We start from the raw sequence: 21,825 nt of genomic DNA, 5'->3' as shown, positions 1-21,825 counted from the left end.
TTAAAGACATCACCTTGGACTGGGATGGACATTTTTCACTATTTTCTGAAATGTTATAGACCAAAATATTAAATCAAGATGTCCCAGAAATAATCGGATCAGACTAATCGATAATGAAAATAATCGTTAGAGGAAGGCCTAGCGGTAGCCATTTATGGAAAAAATTATTATTATACGTGTCGTCTATTAATTCAAAGTGCTGCCGGTCAGTGGATTGAAAGATGTGATTTGGTGCAAAAATAAAATCTTTCATTTATCATTTGTTATTGGAAGCTCTATCTTTCACATGTTCAGCTGACTTTAGTCTATATCCATCGCGTTCCACTTCAGAGATTGCTCCGGTGCTGCAGGAAATTCCGCCGGATACATGTTTTTTCCATTTCCTTCCTTTTTCTTTGTGTTGGCGCTCTAAACTCCGGTGGATTTATGAGGACTATGGTTAAAGGTGCTGTAGGTAGGATTGTGAAGATCCAGGACTTAGCCCAAAAATTTGAACATCGTCAACTTCTCCCTCCCCCTTTTCTGCTAAAGCCCAAAACTGTCTCCTAAGGCCCTCCTCCCAAAAGGGAGAATGAATGCGTGTGCATGAGCAGTGATTGACACACCGTTAGACCCCTCCCCCTGGCCCTGATTGGTGCATCTGAACAGGGAGCGGTGGATTTTTGCAAATCGCACTTCAGGCTGTACGTGGTGCCAGAGGAGCCGGATTTTTTTTTTGAAATGATCTGCTTCATGTAGTTCTACTGGAACATAGGGTCAGTTTCAGCAGATATGACAGAAAGTTAGTTTTATAAGTCGTACCTACTGCACCTTTAACTGCTCCTCAGATCTCTGCAGGGTAAATCCAGACAGCTAGCTAGACTATCTGTCCAATCGGAGTTTTCTCTCGCACAACTATTTAGCAGCGGCTCCGTGCGGAGCTCAGCGCCGCCCATGGCGATTCTGATTAGTTTAAAGAAATGCCAATAAACCAGAGCACGTTTTCCCTTCCATCCCCGAACGCTATGTGGAGTAGCCAGACCCTCCTTCAGCGCACTTTGGAGGAGGGTCTGGCAAAGCGAGACTAATCTGACCTCAACCCGTGCGACCGCTCTGAACATGAACAGCCTGCAAAAAAAACAAAAAAAAAGCTGGGTGAAGCAGAGTTAAGCTTGTATTTATGATGCTCTACTAGCAATTAGTCAGGGCTGGACAGGTTGTTGATGTTCCCTGCAGCCCATTAGGTGGGTGTCACTGATAGAATCACTCCGGAGAAGATTACACATCTTCAGGTTGTCCGTTCCATACTAAATCACGCACACTGATGCCAAGATGTGAAGATTAGTTAGGACAGAGTCAAAGTCTTCTCTCCAACCGCTGACGGAACATTACTACTCCAGCACCAAAACAGGAAGGCCTTTAATAACTCTCTTTCTTTCTCATAATTCCTTTCATCCTTTCACTTACTCTTCCTCCCTGTTTCTCTTACTCTGACCTGTCTCTTTCTTGTTTTTGCCCTGATCTCTCTTCTGCATTCCTCTGTCTGTCTTGCTTTAGAGGAATTAGCAGTGAATGCTGGCCCCCTGAGGCCAAGGGCCACATTACAAGGACCTGCCATTGCATATCATTGGAATTCCATTGAGTGAAATCTAATTGGAGAAGAGATAATCGTTTGGGATCAAGGCAGCTATGCAGGTTAGGGCGGGTTGGGTATGAAAAAGGTCAAACATGGTATACAAAGTAGAACTGTTTGATTTGATTTCACAATCAAAAAGCACGCTGAGTTTGGTCTGGGCCTGTATTTATCAACCGTTCTGAGGATTATATTCAATAATACTACTATGTTACCAGCTGGTGTAAAACTAAAACAAGGTGTCACCTGCTCATCAGATAGACATTCACGCACATTTACACACTGATGGCACAGCAGTGGGAGCAGTTCAGAGTTCAGTATCTTGCCAAAGGACGCTTTGACATGTAGCTAGCAGGGAATAGGGATCAAACCACTGACCTACTACCCTGGAAATCCAGAGTTCTCGCGAGAGCACAGTTTGAATTTGCTCAGCGAGTCACTCTGGCATTGAGTAATGATGTTCATTAACTATCCCCTTTGTAGCCGAGCTGCACCAATCACATCGGTGTATCTGATATAGGCGGGACAGAGGCGAGCTAAACAGATGACTGATGAGTTTAATCTACCAGTTAGCTCCGCTGGTAGCTAAGCGTTTGGGTCTCTGGATACGTCACCCTGTGTATTGTTGTGATTGGTTGTAGTGTGCAGTGAGATTTTCAAATGCATGCTTGGTGCCGCCCCTCGAGCTGGGCCATTTTCATTACTCATTGCCAGACCCTTAATCTTTCAGGTTTGGGTCTGGATTTCCAGGCTACCGACCTACCACAATCGCCAAAGAACAGGCAATTATGAAACAACTCCCTGACAGAGCACACCCGTGACCGCCCACTTTTTGTACGGCTCTGGTTCCAGAAGTGATTTCCCCCATTCAATATCTCCGTTGACTTTTTAGAGAATGCTTGGATATATACAGTAAACCCTCGAACCAAGCCAACCAGCTACAAGATGAATCGTCACCATAAAACATTTGATTCGGCTCAAGAAGACACAGTGAAAAAAGGGCAAAGGTACAAGACCTTATATGATCATAGACTTCGATGGTAGCAGCTGGCTAGCCGTTTGCGGATTCGGTAAACAATTGAGAGACCTTGCACGAAATGCACAATAAACAATACACACACACACACAAGTGTTTTAAATGGATATTTTATGAAACAAAAACAAATTCAGTCATGACCCTGAGCCGGCCTCATCCCACTCTTAGATAAGCACTCCGTAGGTGTGGAGCACACATTGTTTCCACAGCTATTGCGTTTGATTGGACAAGCCAAAGGGCAGCCATGTTAGGGCAACCGAACAGATTGGAAACAAATCCAAGCAAAGCCCAGCTGCAGGCGCCTGCTGCTTCTTTATCTGACGCGCACACACACACACGCATACACACACACACACACACACACGCACACAGAGTGACTGGTCTGTACGTGCCTCCAAAGACAAATCCCTGCTTCCTTCACACATGGCTGCAGTGAGTGAGTGAGACTCATTCAAGACAACTCCTGGGTTTTTCTGACACTTTAGTCTAGAAAGCTCGGAGCTACCACCGGGACATGTACTAACCAGCCTCTAAGCAAGCAAACAGCAAATATGTGTGAAACAAGAGCTCCCTCGACAGTTTTGCCTAAAATTACTCATAAACAAGAGAGGAAGACGTCGAGAGAAGGATGATCCTCTGGACTCACCGCTGACGGTCCTCTCCTCACCCTGAACAGTGCAAAAGGGGACAGGTTTGACATTAAGGGCCCTATTTTTAACGATCGAAGCGCACTGCGTGAAGCGTCTGGCGTCTAGGGCGTGTACGAATCCACTTTTGCTAGTGTAACGGCGGAAAAAAGGGACCGTGCGCCAGGCGCATGGTTCAAAAGGGTTGTACTTAGTGTCTTAATTAATCGTAGGTGTGTTTTGGGCGTAACATGCAATAAACCAATCAGAGTGTCGTCTCCCATTCCCTTTAAAAGCCAGGCGCGTTTGGACCTTGGTGCATTGCTATTATGATGGCGGATTTGCACCGTAATACATTTTATTTGTAATCTTTTGCATGTATGTGTGCTGTTGCGCGTCCCTGTGTGTGTAACATGCATAGTGTGCGCGCGCTGTGCATGAGCCAAGGCACATTTTACTAAAGCGCTGTTAAAATAACAATGAAATGCTGACTTTAGACCAGGTTTTTGTTGGCCAATGGCGCAATCACTTTCCGCTGCCTCAAGATAGCAATTCGCCGAGAATGCACCTGAACACACCTCCCTGGAAGACCAGCACGGCCATGGGCGCACAGATTGGCGCAGGTGCGTTTGCCATTTAAACGAAGTCGGCGCTGGATGGGAAATTGACAACTGCGTCGGTCTTAAACTAGCAAAGACACTTGTATCGAGCTTTGTGCTGCGCTGCGTCAGGTGCGAGATACTGTAGGGCCCTTAGTGTCTTTGTCTCAGATGCTGTAACCTTGTGATTAGATTATCCATTGAGATAAAACTGCCGAGAATACATGATGTGATGGCAAATTAGTCCAACTCCAACTCAGGGGACAGGGAGGTAGAAAGGGGTGTAAATGTTTTATATCTGTAGTATTTCTTGTTTGGAATAAAAAAAATATATATATTTATATTCATTTGTAAATTGGTGGCAATCATGTACAGCTGTCTCTAGTTTGAATGTTAGGTGGATTCATTGTACAAGCCCTCAGGCTTTTTTCCTACTTTTTTTGTATATGAAGAAATTAAGAACTAAAGATGTTCTGAACAAAATGTCGGAAGTACATATACATTTGTGCTGGGGAGATACATATGTATATAAAAATACAGCTGAAATTATTACTTTTGTTATTGCAGAGATTGAAGTACCAAATAAAAGGTATCGTTACAAATACTCTCTAACGTATCATCTGGTGTTTCCCCGCGTGTTGCCGGAAGTTACTAACTAGCAACTAGAGGGGTCAAAGGTTATATGACGCCATGTGCAGGCAACCAAATTACACACATTAGCTGTGCTCTCTCTCTCTCTCTCTCTCCCTATATAGCATTTATTTAATAGTGAGCTATATAGGGAACAACCAAACTGGATTTCAGACACTATCGCTGAAAACACATTGTTGCGTGACTTGCGTCAGTATATGTTCCGGTTATTTGTGCGACGGAGGCGAGCATCATGCAAGCATCACGTAAACAAACTCAAACACACATACTTCTAATACGTCCCTGAGACAAACCAACAGTTTTAAACCCGTGGTTAACATTGTGAATTGAAACAAAACTACTCGGTTAGGTTTAGAAAAAGAGTGTAGTTTGGGTTAAAATAAAATCTAGTCTACAATTTAATGTGAAAATGTGACATATATCTTTAACAGTCGCACAGCTTTTATGTAGAGTCCTGTTATTTTGATTTGGAGGTGGGTTTCATAAACTGATATGTTTTTATTAGATTGGTTTACATACACATTCAACCCAGTTTCACGGCAGTTCGTGAAATGGTCACGTTACTTAATCTACTGATTCGTGTACACGGACACGTTAATGTCGGGTTTTTTCGTGGTGGCCATCACGTATTTTAAACTAATGTATTTCAATGGGAAGCATCTTTTGTGATCACAGCACGACTACGGTAGCGAGTAGTATGAAATGTCAAAAATCCTGGACGGGACAAACCACACAGGACTTTCACCCCGGAGACCGGGGATCGTGTCCCGGCGTGTGACATGTCCTTTCCCCGTTCTTCTTGTCCTAAACCCAAACTCCCAACCTCCGTATAGATGCTTCCCATTACGTGCTGACCACCGCGAAATAAACGACGTAAACGTGTCCGTGTACACGAATCAATAGATTAAAAATAACGTGACCATATCACGAACTGCCGTGAGACAGTGTTGACATATTACACGCATATATTTTTGTATTTAACTTGATTGATTTTTTTTATAAAAAGGTTTACATATGCAGAGTATGAATGAATTCCTATGAAGAGGAAAACCATTAAACACAGAAATGAGGCCTTCAGGTCCTGCCTATTTCTGGTGTACTGTGGTTGCAGACACAGGTACTGATATTCTTGAGGAATTAACACATTCATACACACAGTGAACGACTGGCCATCTGGAATTTGGGCAAATGCAGAGTTACTAATTTCCAAGCTAGGTTATTGACAAAAATAGGGCCAGTGTGTTGCAAATGCCCAGTCCGTCACTGCATACACATGTGCGTAGCAGCTTTGCTTTACACACTGTGTCAATAGCCAACAGCTCATGTTTATACAGGAACTGTGTGCGCTGTGAATCTACCATGACTCATACACCGTGAGTGTTTTGAAGTGCTACACTTTAAAAGCCTCTAATGCAGCAGCTGTTGATTTACGGTGCTTCGGATGACTGTGCACTCCGTCTTACCTTTAGCCCTGACTGTTTCTCATGTCACCCTGCTGCCTGTCTCAGGCCTCACTCAGTCATTTTGACTTCACTTTTGACTTGGAATTAGTCATCTGAAGTCGTTTCATGTCGGCTTGTCAGTGTCTTCATCACTGTCTATCCTGTGTGTGTGTGTGTGTGTGTGTGTGTGTGTGTGTGTGTGTGTGTGTGTGTGTGTGTGTGTGTGTGTGTGTGTGTGAAGTCTTTTAAAGACACTTTTACAAAGTGAGGTCATTTTGACTTCACTTTTGACTTGGAATTAGTCATCTGAAGTCGTTTCATGTCAGCTTGTCAGTGTCTTCATCACTGTCTATCCTGTGTGTGTGTGTGTGTGTGTGTGTGTGTGTGTGTGTGTGTGTGTGTGTGTGTGTGTGTGTGTGTGTGTGTGTGTGTGTGTGTGTGTGTTAACCCCTAAGCCTAAACAGCCAGGGTGAGCTAATCTTATTTGGTGCAGGAAACACATTTCAGGGCCTTGAACCAAACAACTGGACAGGAAGCCGAGTTCCACTCTGAGCTGATGGGAAGGACAAACTAGTGGGCTGAAACAGCAACAAACAGCAGCAGCAGAGGAGGTTCCCTCATGAAAAGATCCGATTGGCTGTTTCTTTCATCTATTTGTAAGTGCTGGATCAGCCAACCTTTAAGATACGCACAAAACTGTGCTTCACAAACGCTTATCTTTCCTTGGGCTTCCTGTTTTGGATCCATAAAGCGGACTTGGGGAAAAAACACAAGTCCGTAAGTAAATTACACAAGTAAATGTAAATGGACTGTATTTATATAGTGCTTTTGTTTTGTCTTAACGACTTATCAAAGCGCTTTTACATAGTACAGGAACCATTCACCATTCACACACATTCACACACTGGTCGTCGAGGATTCCATCAGATAGACGTTCACAATCCGATGGCGCAGCATCGGGGCAGTTTGGGGTTTAGTGTCTTAAAACTTCGACATGGAACTACCGGGCCAGGGATCGAACCGCCGACCTTCCAATTGATAGGCGACTGCTCTTAGCCACCTGAGCCACAGATGCCCCGTACAAACTTAAAAGAATGGGCCTAATGTTTTTTTTATTGATCCCCAGTGGGGAAATTACAATTTACACTCGGTTTGTTAGAACACACTACACACATGCTCAGATCCTGTCCATGCCTAAATGGAGACATGTCAGAGTGCGTAGGCTGACACTGCGCCCACAATTTCACCTTAATGAGAAAGGAAGCTTCAGAGGGGACCAGGGGTACAGTACAGGCCAAAAGTTTGGACACAACTTCTCATTCAATGTGTTTCTTTATTTTCATGACTATTTACATTGTAGATTCTCACTGAAGGCATCAAAGCTATGAATGAACACATATGGAAGGTGTGTCCAAACTTTTGCCCTGACTGTACATCCCATGGCCCTTATCTGATAGCTCCTCGACTCCTTTGTCCTCGGCTGAACCCAAAGTTGTTCTGTCCCTCCTCGGGGAAGGCCGCCTCAAAACTCTTATTTCTAGCCTAGAGGAGCAAGGAGCGAGTGTTGAGGAGGGATCACCGAGGAACTAGCGTCGAGGAGGGACCACCGAGGATACACGAGAGCAGCCTTCCCGGAAGCCGTGCAGCTGAAGGAGTTGCTAACTCCGCCCCAAACAGCTGACGAAGTCATGTGACCCATCAGAGGAAAGGACAGCTTATCCCTCTAAAAACACATTTGCCCGCTGCCTCTCTCCTCCCATGATTTCCTCGCGTCCCTCCCGGGCCTAAGACTAAGAGGGACTAAGACGTGAGGAAGGGAGGCAAGTGGAGGACTCGGGGAGGCAATTTAAGCGACATGAGATGCAGCTTAGGACGGAGGCGGCTTTTAAGGGGACTAGGACAGAGGAGGCTTCAGTGTGGACTAGGACATAGGACGCTTCAGAGGCTTCAGAATGATCAGCCGATCGATAATTGTAAAACTAGGAAAACTAAGAGCGAACTAAGGCACTAAGGTGCAGAATCTGACTCATGAATAATGAAAACACTCTTGCAACTTAATGTTAATTCCTTCTTCATAAGCCATTACCAAAAATACGAAAATAAACTCTCTTTCTGTCACAGAGAGGATAAAGTGAGGAGAGGGAAACGGATGAGGACGACGGCTTAGACATCTGCTAGGGAGGAATTTATTCCCCAAATCACTGTCATTAAAGCTTGAATCAGAGAGGGAAAGAGAGAGGGATTGGGAGGGGGGAGTCTCGACAAGCCTGGGCACGACAGCTAAAGAGAGAGGTCAGAAGAGAAAGAGCAGAGGGGAAAGACTGAATGAAGTTGTTCTCGATAATGACAGTGCCGTTTGTGGTGTTTGGACAGTACGTATTTATCATGGTGGCTGTCGGACAGCCATTGCCTATGAAAGTAAATGCAGAGATAAAGAGGGGAAGAGATAGAGAGGAATGCAGAACTGATGAAGCGAAGAGATGTGGAAAATAGAAAAAGGAGATAAGAATTCTTTCCCAAGGTGGAAGAGATGGGAGCGATATGAAGAGGGAGATTATCTATGGGGTGAACAATACTGATCTTTATTCCATTGACGGCATTAGATTATGGGTCTCATGACTGACTGATAAGATAAAACACATTATTTCCTAATAACGGAAAACAAATTGTCTTTTCCTCTGTACGTTTCTCTACGAGCAGGAGGAAGGGAGTAGAGGAATAAGGCCCCGGGGCCACTTTTGTGTTTCCAAGCTTTTTTTTTTTTTTTTTGCTTTTTTTATGGGAAACAAATGATCTGAGTAAAGCACTGGATGCAGCAAAACAATCATTTCACTGTGAACGCCCATTACCGCACATTAGCCTGTTATTTACAAAGTGAACCCTGATGACAGCGGCGGTGTTTGCGTGAGCTCTGAGGGGAAACTGTTGCCAAAGCTCAGACTTAGGCTGCACTTAGGCTGGGAATAATGTGTGTGCCCCATCCCCAAGCATTCAGGGAGCCAATTTTGTCACTTGTGGGAGTTGATCTCGTGCAGGGGGTGGGACGGAGCACTCCATACAAGCTGGTCCTGGCAACCACAGCTGCAAGAATTCACCTCCTCCATCAGACACTTAGCAATATCTTTGTTTGGTTGTATATTAAAAAGTGGTGGATGTATTACATATGAAACAAACCACAGCGGATTGAAGACCCACGGTTTCCTTCAGCACTTTGTAGCGTAGGCGGCCCCCTAAGCAAGACACGCCTGCCGCCTTAACTACATCGTAAAAACCTCGTTTTTGAGTTTAGTTTATTTATAAAAGGGGAGAGCGCAAATTAATAAAACACATGATTTCCCATGTGTTAAAAAAGCCAGAATTAGCCAAAAGGCTATTTTTCATCTGTAGTCCCCTGCCTTCGATGTTAAAAACGTATAAGAACGATATCCGCCATGTTACTCCGTCCTGTTTTCTCCGTCCTGTTTTCTCCCTTTCATTCCAAACCGTGACCAACGGCAGTCTCCCTTCCCTGCAGAACGCATAAAAAAAAAATAAAAAAAAACGTGCCCTGAATTGGAAAATAATCAGTTTTTACAATCTTTAAATATGTGACAGGGCTCGACGCGGAAGAGAAATTTACCTGCTCCACTGGACAAGTTTAAACTCAAACTAAATAAAATACCATGTTACTCCACGTTACGTGCCACTCATTAATAGGGTTGGGTACCGAACAAATAACGTAGGTACTACCGAGGACGGATTTGCTTTAACGCCACAAATTTTCTGCGGGAAACCCTGAGACCCATCCCTGCATCGCACAGCGAGCTTGTTACTTTAAAGTGGCTATTATTTAACTTTCAGTTTGTGTTGATTCTAGCTGCCGCTTTGGACAAAAGCGGTAGTGTTTTTACCACACCTGCTGTCGTAAAGGTCTTTTCTTTACGGTGCTGTATTACTGAGTTAGCGTTGAGGGGAGGTCATACAGTTGCCATGAATGTTTTGCTCAGGAAGAAAATCCTTAATTTAAAATAAGAGAATAAGTTACAGATGCATCGTTGCATTTCCAGTGCTGCTTACGCAACTTAGCCTACTTTGGATGTCTCAGGAGCTGAACCGGGTAACGTTATCACTGTAAGTGTGTCACGAGCCAAAGCACGGACGCTTTACACAAGTAAAGTTACACAGGGACATAAAGGAAAAGAGAATAGTAGGCCAACATAAACACCAAGTAAAAGGACTAAACCGTCCGCACTAAATGGAAGGGGGGCATAATTGTTGGCTACTGACGTACAAACCACATTGTGCATTGCAAAGTTATTTCATGAATGAGATAGACATATTCCATACCTGAGGGCCAATTTGGGGACGATTTTAAATCATTTACAATCCCGTAATTGTCTCCTTTTGTTGAAAGCCCGACAGAATGGGGTTTTCGCCCGTTGTCTTTCACTTTCCCTTTTAGCTTTTAGTTGTTCTTCGTTTAATTTGAACCTTTTACCTGGCTCAGCTGGCTGGATACGCTAACACAAGCTTTTCCGCTGTTACGACAAAATCTGTGACCCGTCAGAATGTATGACTGTAGCGCCGTCTACCTGCCGTAAATCATTCTGTGACTTCACGGGAAAAAAAAAATTAAAAAAAATCGGACCTGGACAAAGGCATTAATAAAAACTATATAAAATTAGCGTTCTTTTCACCATTAGTCTCGTTTGCTGTTACAGGTCATTTAAGATCATCAGATGGAACATAACACAGTTTCAGAAACATTTAAAAGTTACATATAGTCACTTTAAAAAGATATATTATGTAACTTTTCCATATTAAAATGTCTATAAAGAACTAGACCTATGTAATCTATTTTGTCTATTTTTTCTGTAATCTTGTTATGTTATTATATTTCCAGCAATGACAGCAGAGAAATCTTATTTTTTTTTTTAAAGGTCCAATATGTAATATTTGTACTGTAATAAATCCAAAAATGACACCAATGCCTCATCAGATATTAAGGAAACATGTTAAACTGAAATACTATCTTTGCTAAGAATGCTAATGTCAGTATTTTTTTCTTTTTGAAATTTACATTCCGTGATGGAATTTATGTTTTGATCTGTGTGTTGTTATCAACGGCCCAGTTTGACAGGCAGGCCGGGTTGCCAGATATACCTGTAAAAACGTAAACCCAGCGCGCTACAGCTGTAACGGTAGTACAGCCATGAAAGCAGCAAACAAACGAACAGGATCAACGGAGATAGATTCTACATGACATAAAAAAAGAAAACCGCATGTTTCTAACAGTTGCGTGACCAGAGACGTAACAACCCCCTGGTAAATATTAAAGATGTATTTGAAAGATGGAGACAGCTTAGATCCCAAAAGGACGCAGAGTTGGCTTATTTTCTCCTGAACAGGTAAGCATTAGCTTCAGGCTAATACATCACAGCTACTAGGGATGGGCATTTTTTGTCATTTCAACATTTGTGTACTCACATTGAATTATATAGCTAGAGTACCCGAGTTGGTTACTAGCAAAAACAATTGAGACAGCCAGTAAAGTGATCCAGACTGGTCCTGGCTAACGCCGCCATGCTAACCCTGCTAACTGCTAACGTTACCCGGAGGACCAGGCAAGCAGCCCATGGCTGTTTACAATGTGTAGTTTAGCGGCTGGAGCCGACAACGGTGAGTTATTTTAAACCACGAGAGGGGGGCTGTAAATCGGAAAGAGAGGACTGTGAGTTTGCGGTGTGTTTAGCGATTGTTCTAAGCCAATGAAGTGTATTCCGTCGGCAAGGTAGTGGTATTTTTAGCGTTTCGTATTGTAATTCTAAGCCGAGGAAGTGTCGCTGCCTGACTGGCGTGTGGAGAGGACAGTGAGGTTGTTGTGTTTTTAGCGGTTCATACTGTAATTTTAAGCCGAAAAAGTGTGTCTGTCAGTTGGTTACAGAGCTCCGCACGGGCTTTTATGACGGTCAATATAGCCAGCATCTAAAGTTAGCTACTCCGCTGTGCTGTGGAGTAATGCCTGGCCATGTGAGACTAGCATCTACCATTAGCTACTCCGCTGTGCTGTGGAGTAATGTCTGGCTATGTGAGACTAGCATCTAACGTTAGCTACTCTGCTGTGCTGTGGAGTAATGTCTGGCTATGTGAGACTAGCATCTAACGTTAGCTACTCTGCTGTGCTGTGAAGTAATGTCTGGCTTTGTGAGACTAGCATCTAACGTTAGCTACTCTGCTGTGCTGTGGAGTAATGCCTGGCCATGTGAGACTAGCATCTACCATTAGCTACTCCGCTGTGCTGTGGAGTAATGTCTGGCTATGTGAGACTAGCATCTACCGTTAGCTACTCCGCTGTGCTGTGGAGTAATGTCTGGCTATGTGAGACTAGCATCTAACGTTAGCTACTCTGCTGTGCTGTGGAGTAATGTCTGGCTATGTGAGAAAAGCGTCTAGCAACATTGTTGTGAATGCTGCGGTCTCAGCCTGGCAACCCCCGTGAACTTCGAGTCTGGGCAGGAGGGGGCGGGGGAGATGACTCTCCAGTATTTTGAATTGGTAGTGCAGTAACTATTTTAACCGCTAGCTGCCAGCCTAGCCTGCCAGCTGCTGTATATACAATATTACATATTGCACCTTTAATTATAATTTTTTATTTTTTTTCACTGACCAGCCCAAAGTGAAACTCCTTGTTTTTAACAAGTTTAAATCATGTCATGGAGAGGAGGAGACCTCTGTGGATAATTCTTCTCCCGGTAAAAACCTCCTGAACGTCTGGACCTGAAGTTATTAGAGAAACGAGCTGAGCAGACATTGACAACTGATTAGGATTGACCCATCTGCCAGAACAAATAATCTTGGGCTGAATGGAACCTGGGTCCCTTCAAATCAGACATAGGTTATCATGTATCCCGGTCCAAAATTCCTGGACTTTATCACGGGACATGAAGTAATTGGTCCGCCTCTGTCTTACATTTCCAACAATTTGTTGTGTCTTTCAGACCACTTCTAAACAATCTGGAGGGAGTCCAATAGAAGCGATGCATAATCTTGAACTGAATGAGGCGCACCCTTAGTCTGGCTATCACCACACCGAGATCAATCTTTTAAGATTGCACATTAGTCTGGGTAGTCCGCTCTGTATTTTCTACTGCACAAGAGGTGCGATCAACTGGCATATTTGAAAATGACTCTGTACGCAATTGGATAGTCCTTCAACCAATCAGACCAACGATCCGGGTGACGTAGCAGCGACAGCGGCATCCACGGGTTGCTGCGCTTCGGTGGCCGCTATGTTGAATTTAGACAAAAAGCTGCTTGGTGGCTGTCACGAATGACGACTGGAGAGGAGGCTTTTCAAGCGCTCAATTCAGAAAACAGAATATTAAACAGAGTCCAAATAACAGCAAACCGGCAAACTCACAGCCAGCTTCCAAGATTCTTCAAGCCTTCTTCTCCTGAAGCCCTTTTTTTAACTCAGCCTCCCGTAATTGGAACCTACCACCTGCACAGGTGATTATAGGGTGAGCTAACCTGAGCAAGCAACAGTAACACTTAAGTTTCTCAAAACATCATTACAGTTGGATAGATCAGTTACTGCCGACAATACTATTTATACATATGTGCACCCACTACAACAGGCACCCCAAATGTTATAAAAATGTCAGTTTATGCAGAACTATCTTACCTATTGTTCTTCACCTTAGGCTTGGCCAGCCCCTCCCTTCAGAAAAGACCTAATGAGGCAAACCTGCATCTACTCTCCCTAATTAAGCTGGTTAGCAGGTGTCATATTAGCACCGGATTTCAGCACCCAACCCTATGTAAAAGGTGGATGTTTTTCAGTTTGAATTCACCAGTTTAATGTCGAACTTTTCCTTCAAGGTGTGACATGCTGCCTTTCGTTTTCCTATCAAAAAGGAAAGACCTGTAGCATGCCGCCAACTCTCGCAGATGCCAGTTGAAAGGAAGCAGACGTTGCGTTTGTTATTCACAAGTTACCATGAGGCTAGGAATAAAGTCTTTCCTCCACCTAGTATCACACAAAGTACTAAGTGCAGCTTTTAATTCTTCAAAAATCGCACCTGAATCTCACACACATGAAGTGTTATACAGTATGGCAATACGATTTTTACGTGCCTCTCCCTCCCCTAACAAACCAGTCTGTCTAAACACAGCATCATCAACTACTCAAAGGTTGTAGTGGAAGTTTCCTTTGCAGCAGGGGGAGAGTTTTCAGAGTTTAGTATAATGAAACAAATAAGACAGTCTGAGACTAGAAGCAAGTTGGGTCTTTTTTATTTTATTAAAAACATATATATTTGCGAATAGGAGCAACATGATTTCACAAAAGTGTGGAGTCAGTTTCTCAAATGAGTGGACAGAACCCCAGGCTTATATGCATCTTCAGAGTGACAGCACACACGCACTTGGATTATTATGACGCTACAATTTTGACAGGCAATCTGATACACATGAAGACAATCAGAGAAATACAAGAGACATCTTGGAGCCATCTCACCTCCTCTTCCCTGTACGACTGTCATCCCCCCAGTTACATCTTAACTGGCATGGGAAAACTAGAGATAGTTTTAGGGTGACCTTGTACCTTTATCGGTTCAGGCAAACAGTGCTCACATTATGTTCCAGACTGGATTTCTCAGCAGTTAAGCAGAAACTGAGATAAACTGTCTTTCAATAGTGTAAAAGAATTAAAGTAGAAATAAAACATAAAAATATAAGGAATTATGCTTAAATGTAATTTTTCCCATTACAAGGTCAATGTGTTAGCATCGGTAAATGAATGTAACAATGTTCCAGGAAACACACTGTACCGTGCACAACGCAAACTTGCATCTTCTGGTACATCTCTCTTGTTGTCATGTGAGTCTGAGTTAAGATGTGAATTGAGAATGAAGCTGTGAGTACAGTTGGCTGTTCTCTGTTTCAGCTCAGAGGTACTGGACTAATTCCCATGATGAGACTGAAGGAGGCGAAGGGGAAATCCCAACAGGCGCCTTAAAACAGATGCCTCCCGTTTGTAAAACCGCACAGCTGAGTTCTTGAATCTGCATTCGACAATATTTAGGTATAAACATCCGGGCGTCTCATCAGACTTCATCAAAGTGGGACTAGACATGTTGACAGGAGGTGCTGGGGATCGAACCGCCAACCCTACAATAAGTCAAAGTTACCCTATTGCGCTTAGTGTCGTGAATCTTTAATTATAAACTAAAAAGCAGTAGTTTAGTTGACATTTTTTCGACTGTATGTCCGATTAAAACCCATGATTAGGGAAGATTTTGTTTTCCAAGTTTCTTGGGTTTGTGGTTTGACAGAGTTGTATTGGCTGTAACATGTTTTCTGTAGAAAACATGTTACAGTGGTACCGAGACACAGAAAAGTAGACTTTGTTATCAGAGGAAGCAGGAGCCAAAGGCCAGCTGGCAGGACGTGGACTAAAAATAGCTTTAAAACCCCTGTTAAAAATGTCACACTAGCCTTCAAAAGAAAAACACACAACGTGTGAATGTGTATGTATGAACAAAAGTTTGTTCTGTAGAATGTGTCTTGGTTTGGGTATTGCTGTGTGTGTGTGTGTGTGTGTGTGTGTGTGTGTGTGTGTGTGTGTGTGTGTGTGTGTGCGTATTCGTGATGTAGCTCAACACAACAGGAAACCATTACAACGGGTGTGGCTGCTAAGCTCATCTGCTAACCTTGACTTGTCTTCCTACACGGACATGAAAACAAAAAGAAGTTCCCTGTCATGATGGGATGTGTGAGTGTGTGTGCGTGCTAGTCACGCACACACGTGCACACACACACACACACACACACAAACACACTTGTGTTACAAGTGTATGAGTGTTTTGCTACCAAGCTTTAAAATGCACTGTCAGAGTTTCAGGACACCAACAGGGATTATATATGGAGGAAAAGATGGATACTTTCTATGTTCAGCATTTCAGTTTAGCAATGTCGTAGCATAATAACATTAGTATTAATAAACATTGGAGAATCATCTAAGAGATGATTGTGAGCTTATACCATCCTCAACGCTGCATATTCAACACTGCCTCTCCAAAACGTTGTTTATACATTACCAAATAGTTTTCCCCCCATTATTTCGCGGTGCCAAACTCAATAGATGCCTGGATTATGTTCAGATGCACCACACCACAACTATGTGCCGCACCGTACAAACTGTAGGAATGTAGGACATCAGTGGGTTCGCATCCCGAGTCCTGTTAGTGGTTAGGTTTAGGCAAGGTTAGGGAAAGATGTGGTATCAGTGGAATGTTATGTAAGTATTATTTTTCAGGAAACAGGGATATGTGTGTGTGTTTGTGTGTGTTTCTAGAAGTTGTCTTGTCATGTCAGTGGTCATAATAAAAAGGCATATGTTGCATGTTGCAAGGTTTACAACACGCACATACAGACTGCACACCAAACACCCACAAAAAATAAAGATGCAGGTTGCCCCACACACACACACACACACACACACACACACACACACACACACACACACACACACACACACACACACACACAGTTTTTTCTCATGAGCCTCAGAGCACAGACAAATGTACATGGAGTTGTGTATGGTTATAAATTACAGAGATATACAAATGCAGCTTTTTAAGCACTTTCCAAAAAAAAAAAAAAAAAAAAAACTTACCTTTCGGTTTCTTCTTTCCCTGTTTCCATGTGGGCATGTTCGTGGTCTCAGGACACCCATATTCAGATGACAACCCACCGTTGTGTATAGGGGGTTGGGTCACAGCTGCTGGGCTGGTGTCGGTGATGACATGCTGGGTGTAGGAAGCGATCCTCTGTAAGATTGAGCCTACAATATCTCTGCCATCACCTGGGCCATCCTCCACAGACCAAATGGCTCTGGAGCTGGCGGGGCTGGAAGGGTTAGACAGGTTCGGGACCACCTGGACAACTTGGGGCCCTGAGAGAAGCTGCAGTTGGGGGCTCTGGGCTGGAGAAAAGGACACCGGGGAGCAACTCATCTCTGGGACAGGAATTGAACCCTGCAGAGGAGTCAGAGAGTGTGGGGAGAACGGCAAAAAGGGATGGTGGAGGGAGAGGGGCGGGGTGTCAGAAGAACTGTCCAGGCTGCTGAGAGAGGCTGAGGGGCTGGCCGAGGTGGATGGTGGGCTGGTGTGGTGTTGGAAGCCTCCTGTGCTCCTTGGCGGAGGCTTGGGCGGGTTGGGGCTCGTGGATCCTCCCTGAGTCTTGGCGAGAGAGGTGGTTGAGATGCTGCTTACCAAGCTGTCGAGATCCAAGGGAAACTTGCCGAGACGTGAAGTCTCTTTGGCCTTGGGCTGGGGAGCCTTGAGGACCTGGGGGCCTTGCTGCTGGTACTGGTTTTTGGGGCTACCGTAGCCCTCCTCCCCGAAGGAACTGGCATTATGAATACGACCACTCCAGTTGGCATTAGCGCCGGCATACCTCAACCCTGGTGACATCCTGTCTCCCCCTCCACCTCTTTGCATACTCACCGTTCCTCCTCCTCCATTATGAATTTGGGCGTCTAGGCTCGGCATGGAGCCATGGTTCACCCCCCGAGGCTCTGGAACACCCAGCATCATCCCTGGGCCCTGGTCCATCCCGGAGTGGAAAACAACCCCATGAGACGTCTTCAGGTTAAGGTTATTTTCCAAGTCGGCACCTCCCTCACGGTGCGGTTGTGGAGCTGGGAGCTGGGGCTGGCTTCGGTGGTACTCCCCCTGAGGCGGAGGGCTGTGATATGACCCCAGCTTGGTAAAAGGGAGGGCACCGCCACCCCCACCGGAGTACTCCAGGCTGGACGTGGAGCTGTGAAGGCTGTCGTCACTTCCTGGCCCAGACAGAATGGAGTAACCGTTTGGGTTTAACCTGCTCTGGAAGGATGCAGCCCTTGTGACGGAAGGACCATTGTTGTGGAGGGCCGACTTGTTCATGGTTCCTCGGTTGAAGGACAGGCTGCCGACTACGCTACGGGACTTGAGCGCCGGGCTGGGATTAGAAGTCAGGCTGATGCGGGAGTGGTGGGCTGTGGAGCCCAGGCTGCTGTTGTTGTTGTTGTTGTTGAAGGCTAACGAAGGGGACTGGCCAGCTCCTCCCCGCCCCTCGCTGGCTTTGTTGTGGTGGAGGAAGAAATGGGGGGAAGAGGGAGAAACGGGGGTGGAGATGGGTGAAGCTGAGGAGAAGGATGGTATGTCATCCACATCTTCGATGTCGAAGGATCTCTTCAGCGCTGCAGGTGGGTAGAAAGAACATACAAGTTGTTAGTAAAATGTCCCAGAGCTTACTAATATGTAATCAGTGCTTCTTTTTTTAAAAAAAAAAAAAAAAAAAATATATATATATATATATATATATATATATATATAAATACATTATGCAAATATAACTTGTCATCCAACCACCGTTCACTACACTTCCAAACAAGGCCATGCCCACTTAGGAGACAGGAAGTGTGTACAGTTTCATGCAATTGGGTCAGCGTGTTTAGATATAGAGGATCTTTGATTTGACTAACCTGATCGTCTGACTGATCATGTTTCATGACCCGTGTCACCACGTCCTGAGATCTCAGCAATTCATTTGGTGAGTACACAATTATTATCACTATAGCCAGACCTAATCAATTGTAGATTTAGATTAAATTCTCTTGCTACCACAAGATTGTCAGACTGTGAGTCTGGTAATCTATTATTTTAGACCTTAGTTCAGTCAGGCCTAAAGGGATCAGGATCAGGCCTAAACCTGGAATCTTCAACCTTCTACAAGCTTTGTCGCTCTTTTTTTTTTTTTTTGCCCCCAAAAATATGATCTCTCTCTTCTCTTGCAAACTCAACTATTTTATCAACATGCCCGGTCATTTTTTTGGCTTGCATGTGCTGCCCTGCTATACTTTATTAACAACCGTAGTATGCAAAATGTTTAACAGTTATGACAGTTATGAGACTAAAAGCAGGAATGACGCATCTGTGACAGTGTAAAGAACGCTGTGTATATGTTCCTGCGTGCGTGTGTGTGTGCGTGCGTGTGGAGACACGTACGCTCTACAGTATGTGAATGTGTCTGTGTTCAGAAGATCATATTGAATCTCTCTATCTCTCTCTCTATCTCTTGGTTTCTGGGTCCTGAATGATCTTAGCCACTTGCCTTTGTATGGGAACAGTGTCCCCTTCCTTTGTTGAGCACACACACAAACACACACACACACATTTCCTGCGAGCTGCAAACACAAAGGATGGATTGAGGCCGGAGCTGGAGTCAGGGCATCCAGAGGGGTTTTGTGTTACAAAATTCAACCACTGCGACGTGACATACCATGAGAAGCAGTGGGTGGGTGGGCGGGTCGGGGTATATAATTATAGTTCCAAAGCGAAAGCTGAGATCCTCAGCTGCTACCTGCAATATTGTTAGCCTAAATGTGTCTTTTATACCAATTCATCACAATTGACAAAGCCGTTATAACATATGTTTTTTATAATTGGCTTTACCTTCTGGAGGCTTTGATCCAACAAACACTTACTGAAGTACGAGTTATCATTCATAAATAAGAGCTGCAAAACTACGGAAATTAAAATTGAAACCATTTCACAACATTTTTAGAGAACACTTACTTTTTCTATGGTTTATCCATCTGTAGGATCAAAAGCGTTTCACTACACTACAAAGAGCAGTTTTACAGCTGGTTTACAACCTGTTTAATTGTCTGTTGGAACCATTCTTTGCAATACCGCTGCATTACAAGAAATCTTGGCAATTTACTCGGAGCGCAATGTTAAAACTCAGAGAGTGAATGAACGAACGAATGGTTTCATTTCGAACAACATGCATATAGAGCACATATAGAAGGTAAGAGCTTCAAAGATAAAACTGTAGTTGTAATACACCACAGTTTGCCTTTAAAAAAGGTGAGAAGTGCTGCAACCCACACAAGGCACACTTGTTAAGACGAGGCGAGAGTGAGTGTGTGCGTCCATACTGCTCAGCTTAGAGAGCTAAGGTGTAATTACAGGACTCCTCTCATGTCATTAAGCCTCAAACACAGTCTCTATGTGTTGTATGACCAGACCGATGACCTCTCAGTGACACAAACAGCATTCACTGGCCATTAGTGCCATCACTGATGCTGGCCGTCGGGCTGCTTCTGAGTTTACAGAGGTGCATTTTCCTGTTTGTTAATACAGATTAGTAGTTACATTCAGTAGACTTGCGGTTTGTAAAGTCTGACAATCAATACAAAAACTATTTGGATGGACTCATCAAATCGCATATTATTTACTGTTAAATAGAGTAAACCAGTCACTTTTCATATATATATATATTTTTGATAACTCTGCAAACCCTTGGTGTTCTCTCAATGAGCTTCATGAGGTAGTCACCTGAAATGGTTTTCACTTCACAGGTGTGCTTTGTCAGGGTTAATTAGTGGAATTTTTTCCCTTATTAATAAAAAAGCAAAGGGTGGCTACTTTGAAGAATCTAAAATATAAGACATGTTTTCAGTTATTTCACACTTTTTTGTTAAGTACATAATTCCATATGTGTTCATTCATAGTTTTGATGCCTTCAGTGAGAATATACAATGTAAATAGTCATGAAAATAAAAAGGAAACGCATTTGAATGAGAAGGTGTGTCCAAACTTTTGGCCTGTACTGTGTATATATATATATATATATATATATATATATATATATATATATATATATATATATATATATATACACACTGTAGCTGCAAGAAGTGTTGAGTTTCATTGTGAGTAGTTTGACAGCAATACAAAATATTTAAATTGGTTATAACCCATTTTTTTATGATAACAATGTCTCACATGACAATGTGAAAACAATGTAACACTATGAAAGGAGTCAGTCGGCTTTATAGTGAGTTCAGCTCATTTTTTAGCTGTCCGGCTTCACCTTCACTGTACTATACCTGCTTAGCAGCAAAAAGACACAGTTAGACACAAACTGGTGAACACAATGGAGCATTTAGCAGCTAAAGACACAGATATGTCCACAAGGAGATGGTGGAGACCAAAAACAGAGCTGAAAGAGAGAGAGTATTGGACTGACATTGACCAGGTGGACACAAACACAACTCCAAATAAATGATAATGTGGCTCTACAACTATGGCATGTGTAAATTAGGGATAGACTGATTATTGGCCCTGGCCAATTATCGGGCCGTTTTTTTGGCAGTTTGCATATTATCTGTAGGAGTAATTTATTTGCCTGATAAAGTTAATGAATTAAAAAGTGCGCTACTTTGGCTCGGCTACAGCTCTGTGTCTGTCCCTCACCACTGAGTCTGACTTAATGTCCCGCCCACAACACTATCCGACTATCTTTTACCGTGTAATATGTTGAACGTTTCTAATTTATTAAATAATTGCTTAAAGCATTTAAACAAAGTTTTGTGTTGGAGTTTGTAACACACTAAAGATTTAAATTTTCACTGTTAATGCATATGGGTTCCAAATATTACAAGTGTCCAACGTGATGACGGGAAAGACCGAAGCCTTAGCTTTCTGCTGCATAAAGAACGACATGTATGAATTGATTAATTGTAAAAAAAAAAAAAAAAAAAAAAAAAAAAGATGCCTTAATCAGCTCAGCCTTATATGACACACCTTATTTCAGTTTCTACCTGAGCAGCTAATGGATCACAGCCTCTGTAGGCTCTAGGTAGGCTGGGGAGGGGTATGTGTGTGTGTTGGGGGAGGGTTGTGTGGACTCGGCTGGGTTCGCTGAGGCTACAAGTGTGAACCTGCCCTCCATACAAAAGATAAGGAGTCCTGGTATCAGGTAATTGCTGGCACCCTGTCAAACACCGGGGAAATAATTACAGTGGCAGTGGTGCGCCCCGTCT

General features: G+C 43.5%; 1 protein-coding gene across 1 annotated transcript in view; it reads right to left on the bottom strand.

Moving 5' to 3' along the window:
• septin12 (septin 12) overlaps positions 1 to 21,825 on the bottom strand; it is a 93,577-nt gene that overhangs the window by 57,408 nt on the left and 14,344 nt on the right. The window contains exon 2 of the mRNA XM_028599595.1: positions 16,624 to 18,192. Coding sequence (XP_028455396.1) covers positions 16,624 to 18,192 — 1,569 coding nt within the window. The remainder of the gene's footprint in view (positions 1 to 16,623; positions 18,193 to 21,825) is intronic.

This window comes from Perca flavescens, chromosome 15 (assembly GCF_004354835.1).
Source record: "Perca flavescens isolate YP-PL-M2 chromosome 15, PFLA_1.0, whole genome shotgun sequence".
NCBI classification, from domain to species: Eukaryota; Metazoa; Chordata; class Actinopteri; order Perciformes; family Percidae; genus Perca; species Perca flavescens.
The sequence above is the reverse complement of the archived record's forward strand: the minus strand, read 5'-3'. Positions and strand labels throughout refer to the sequence as shown.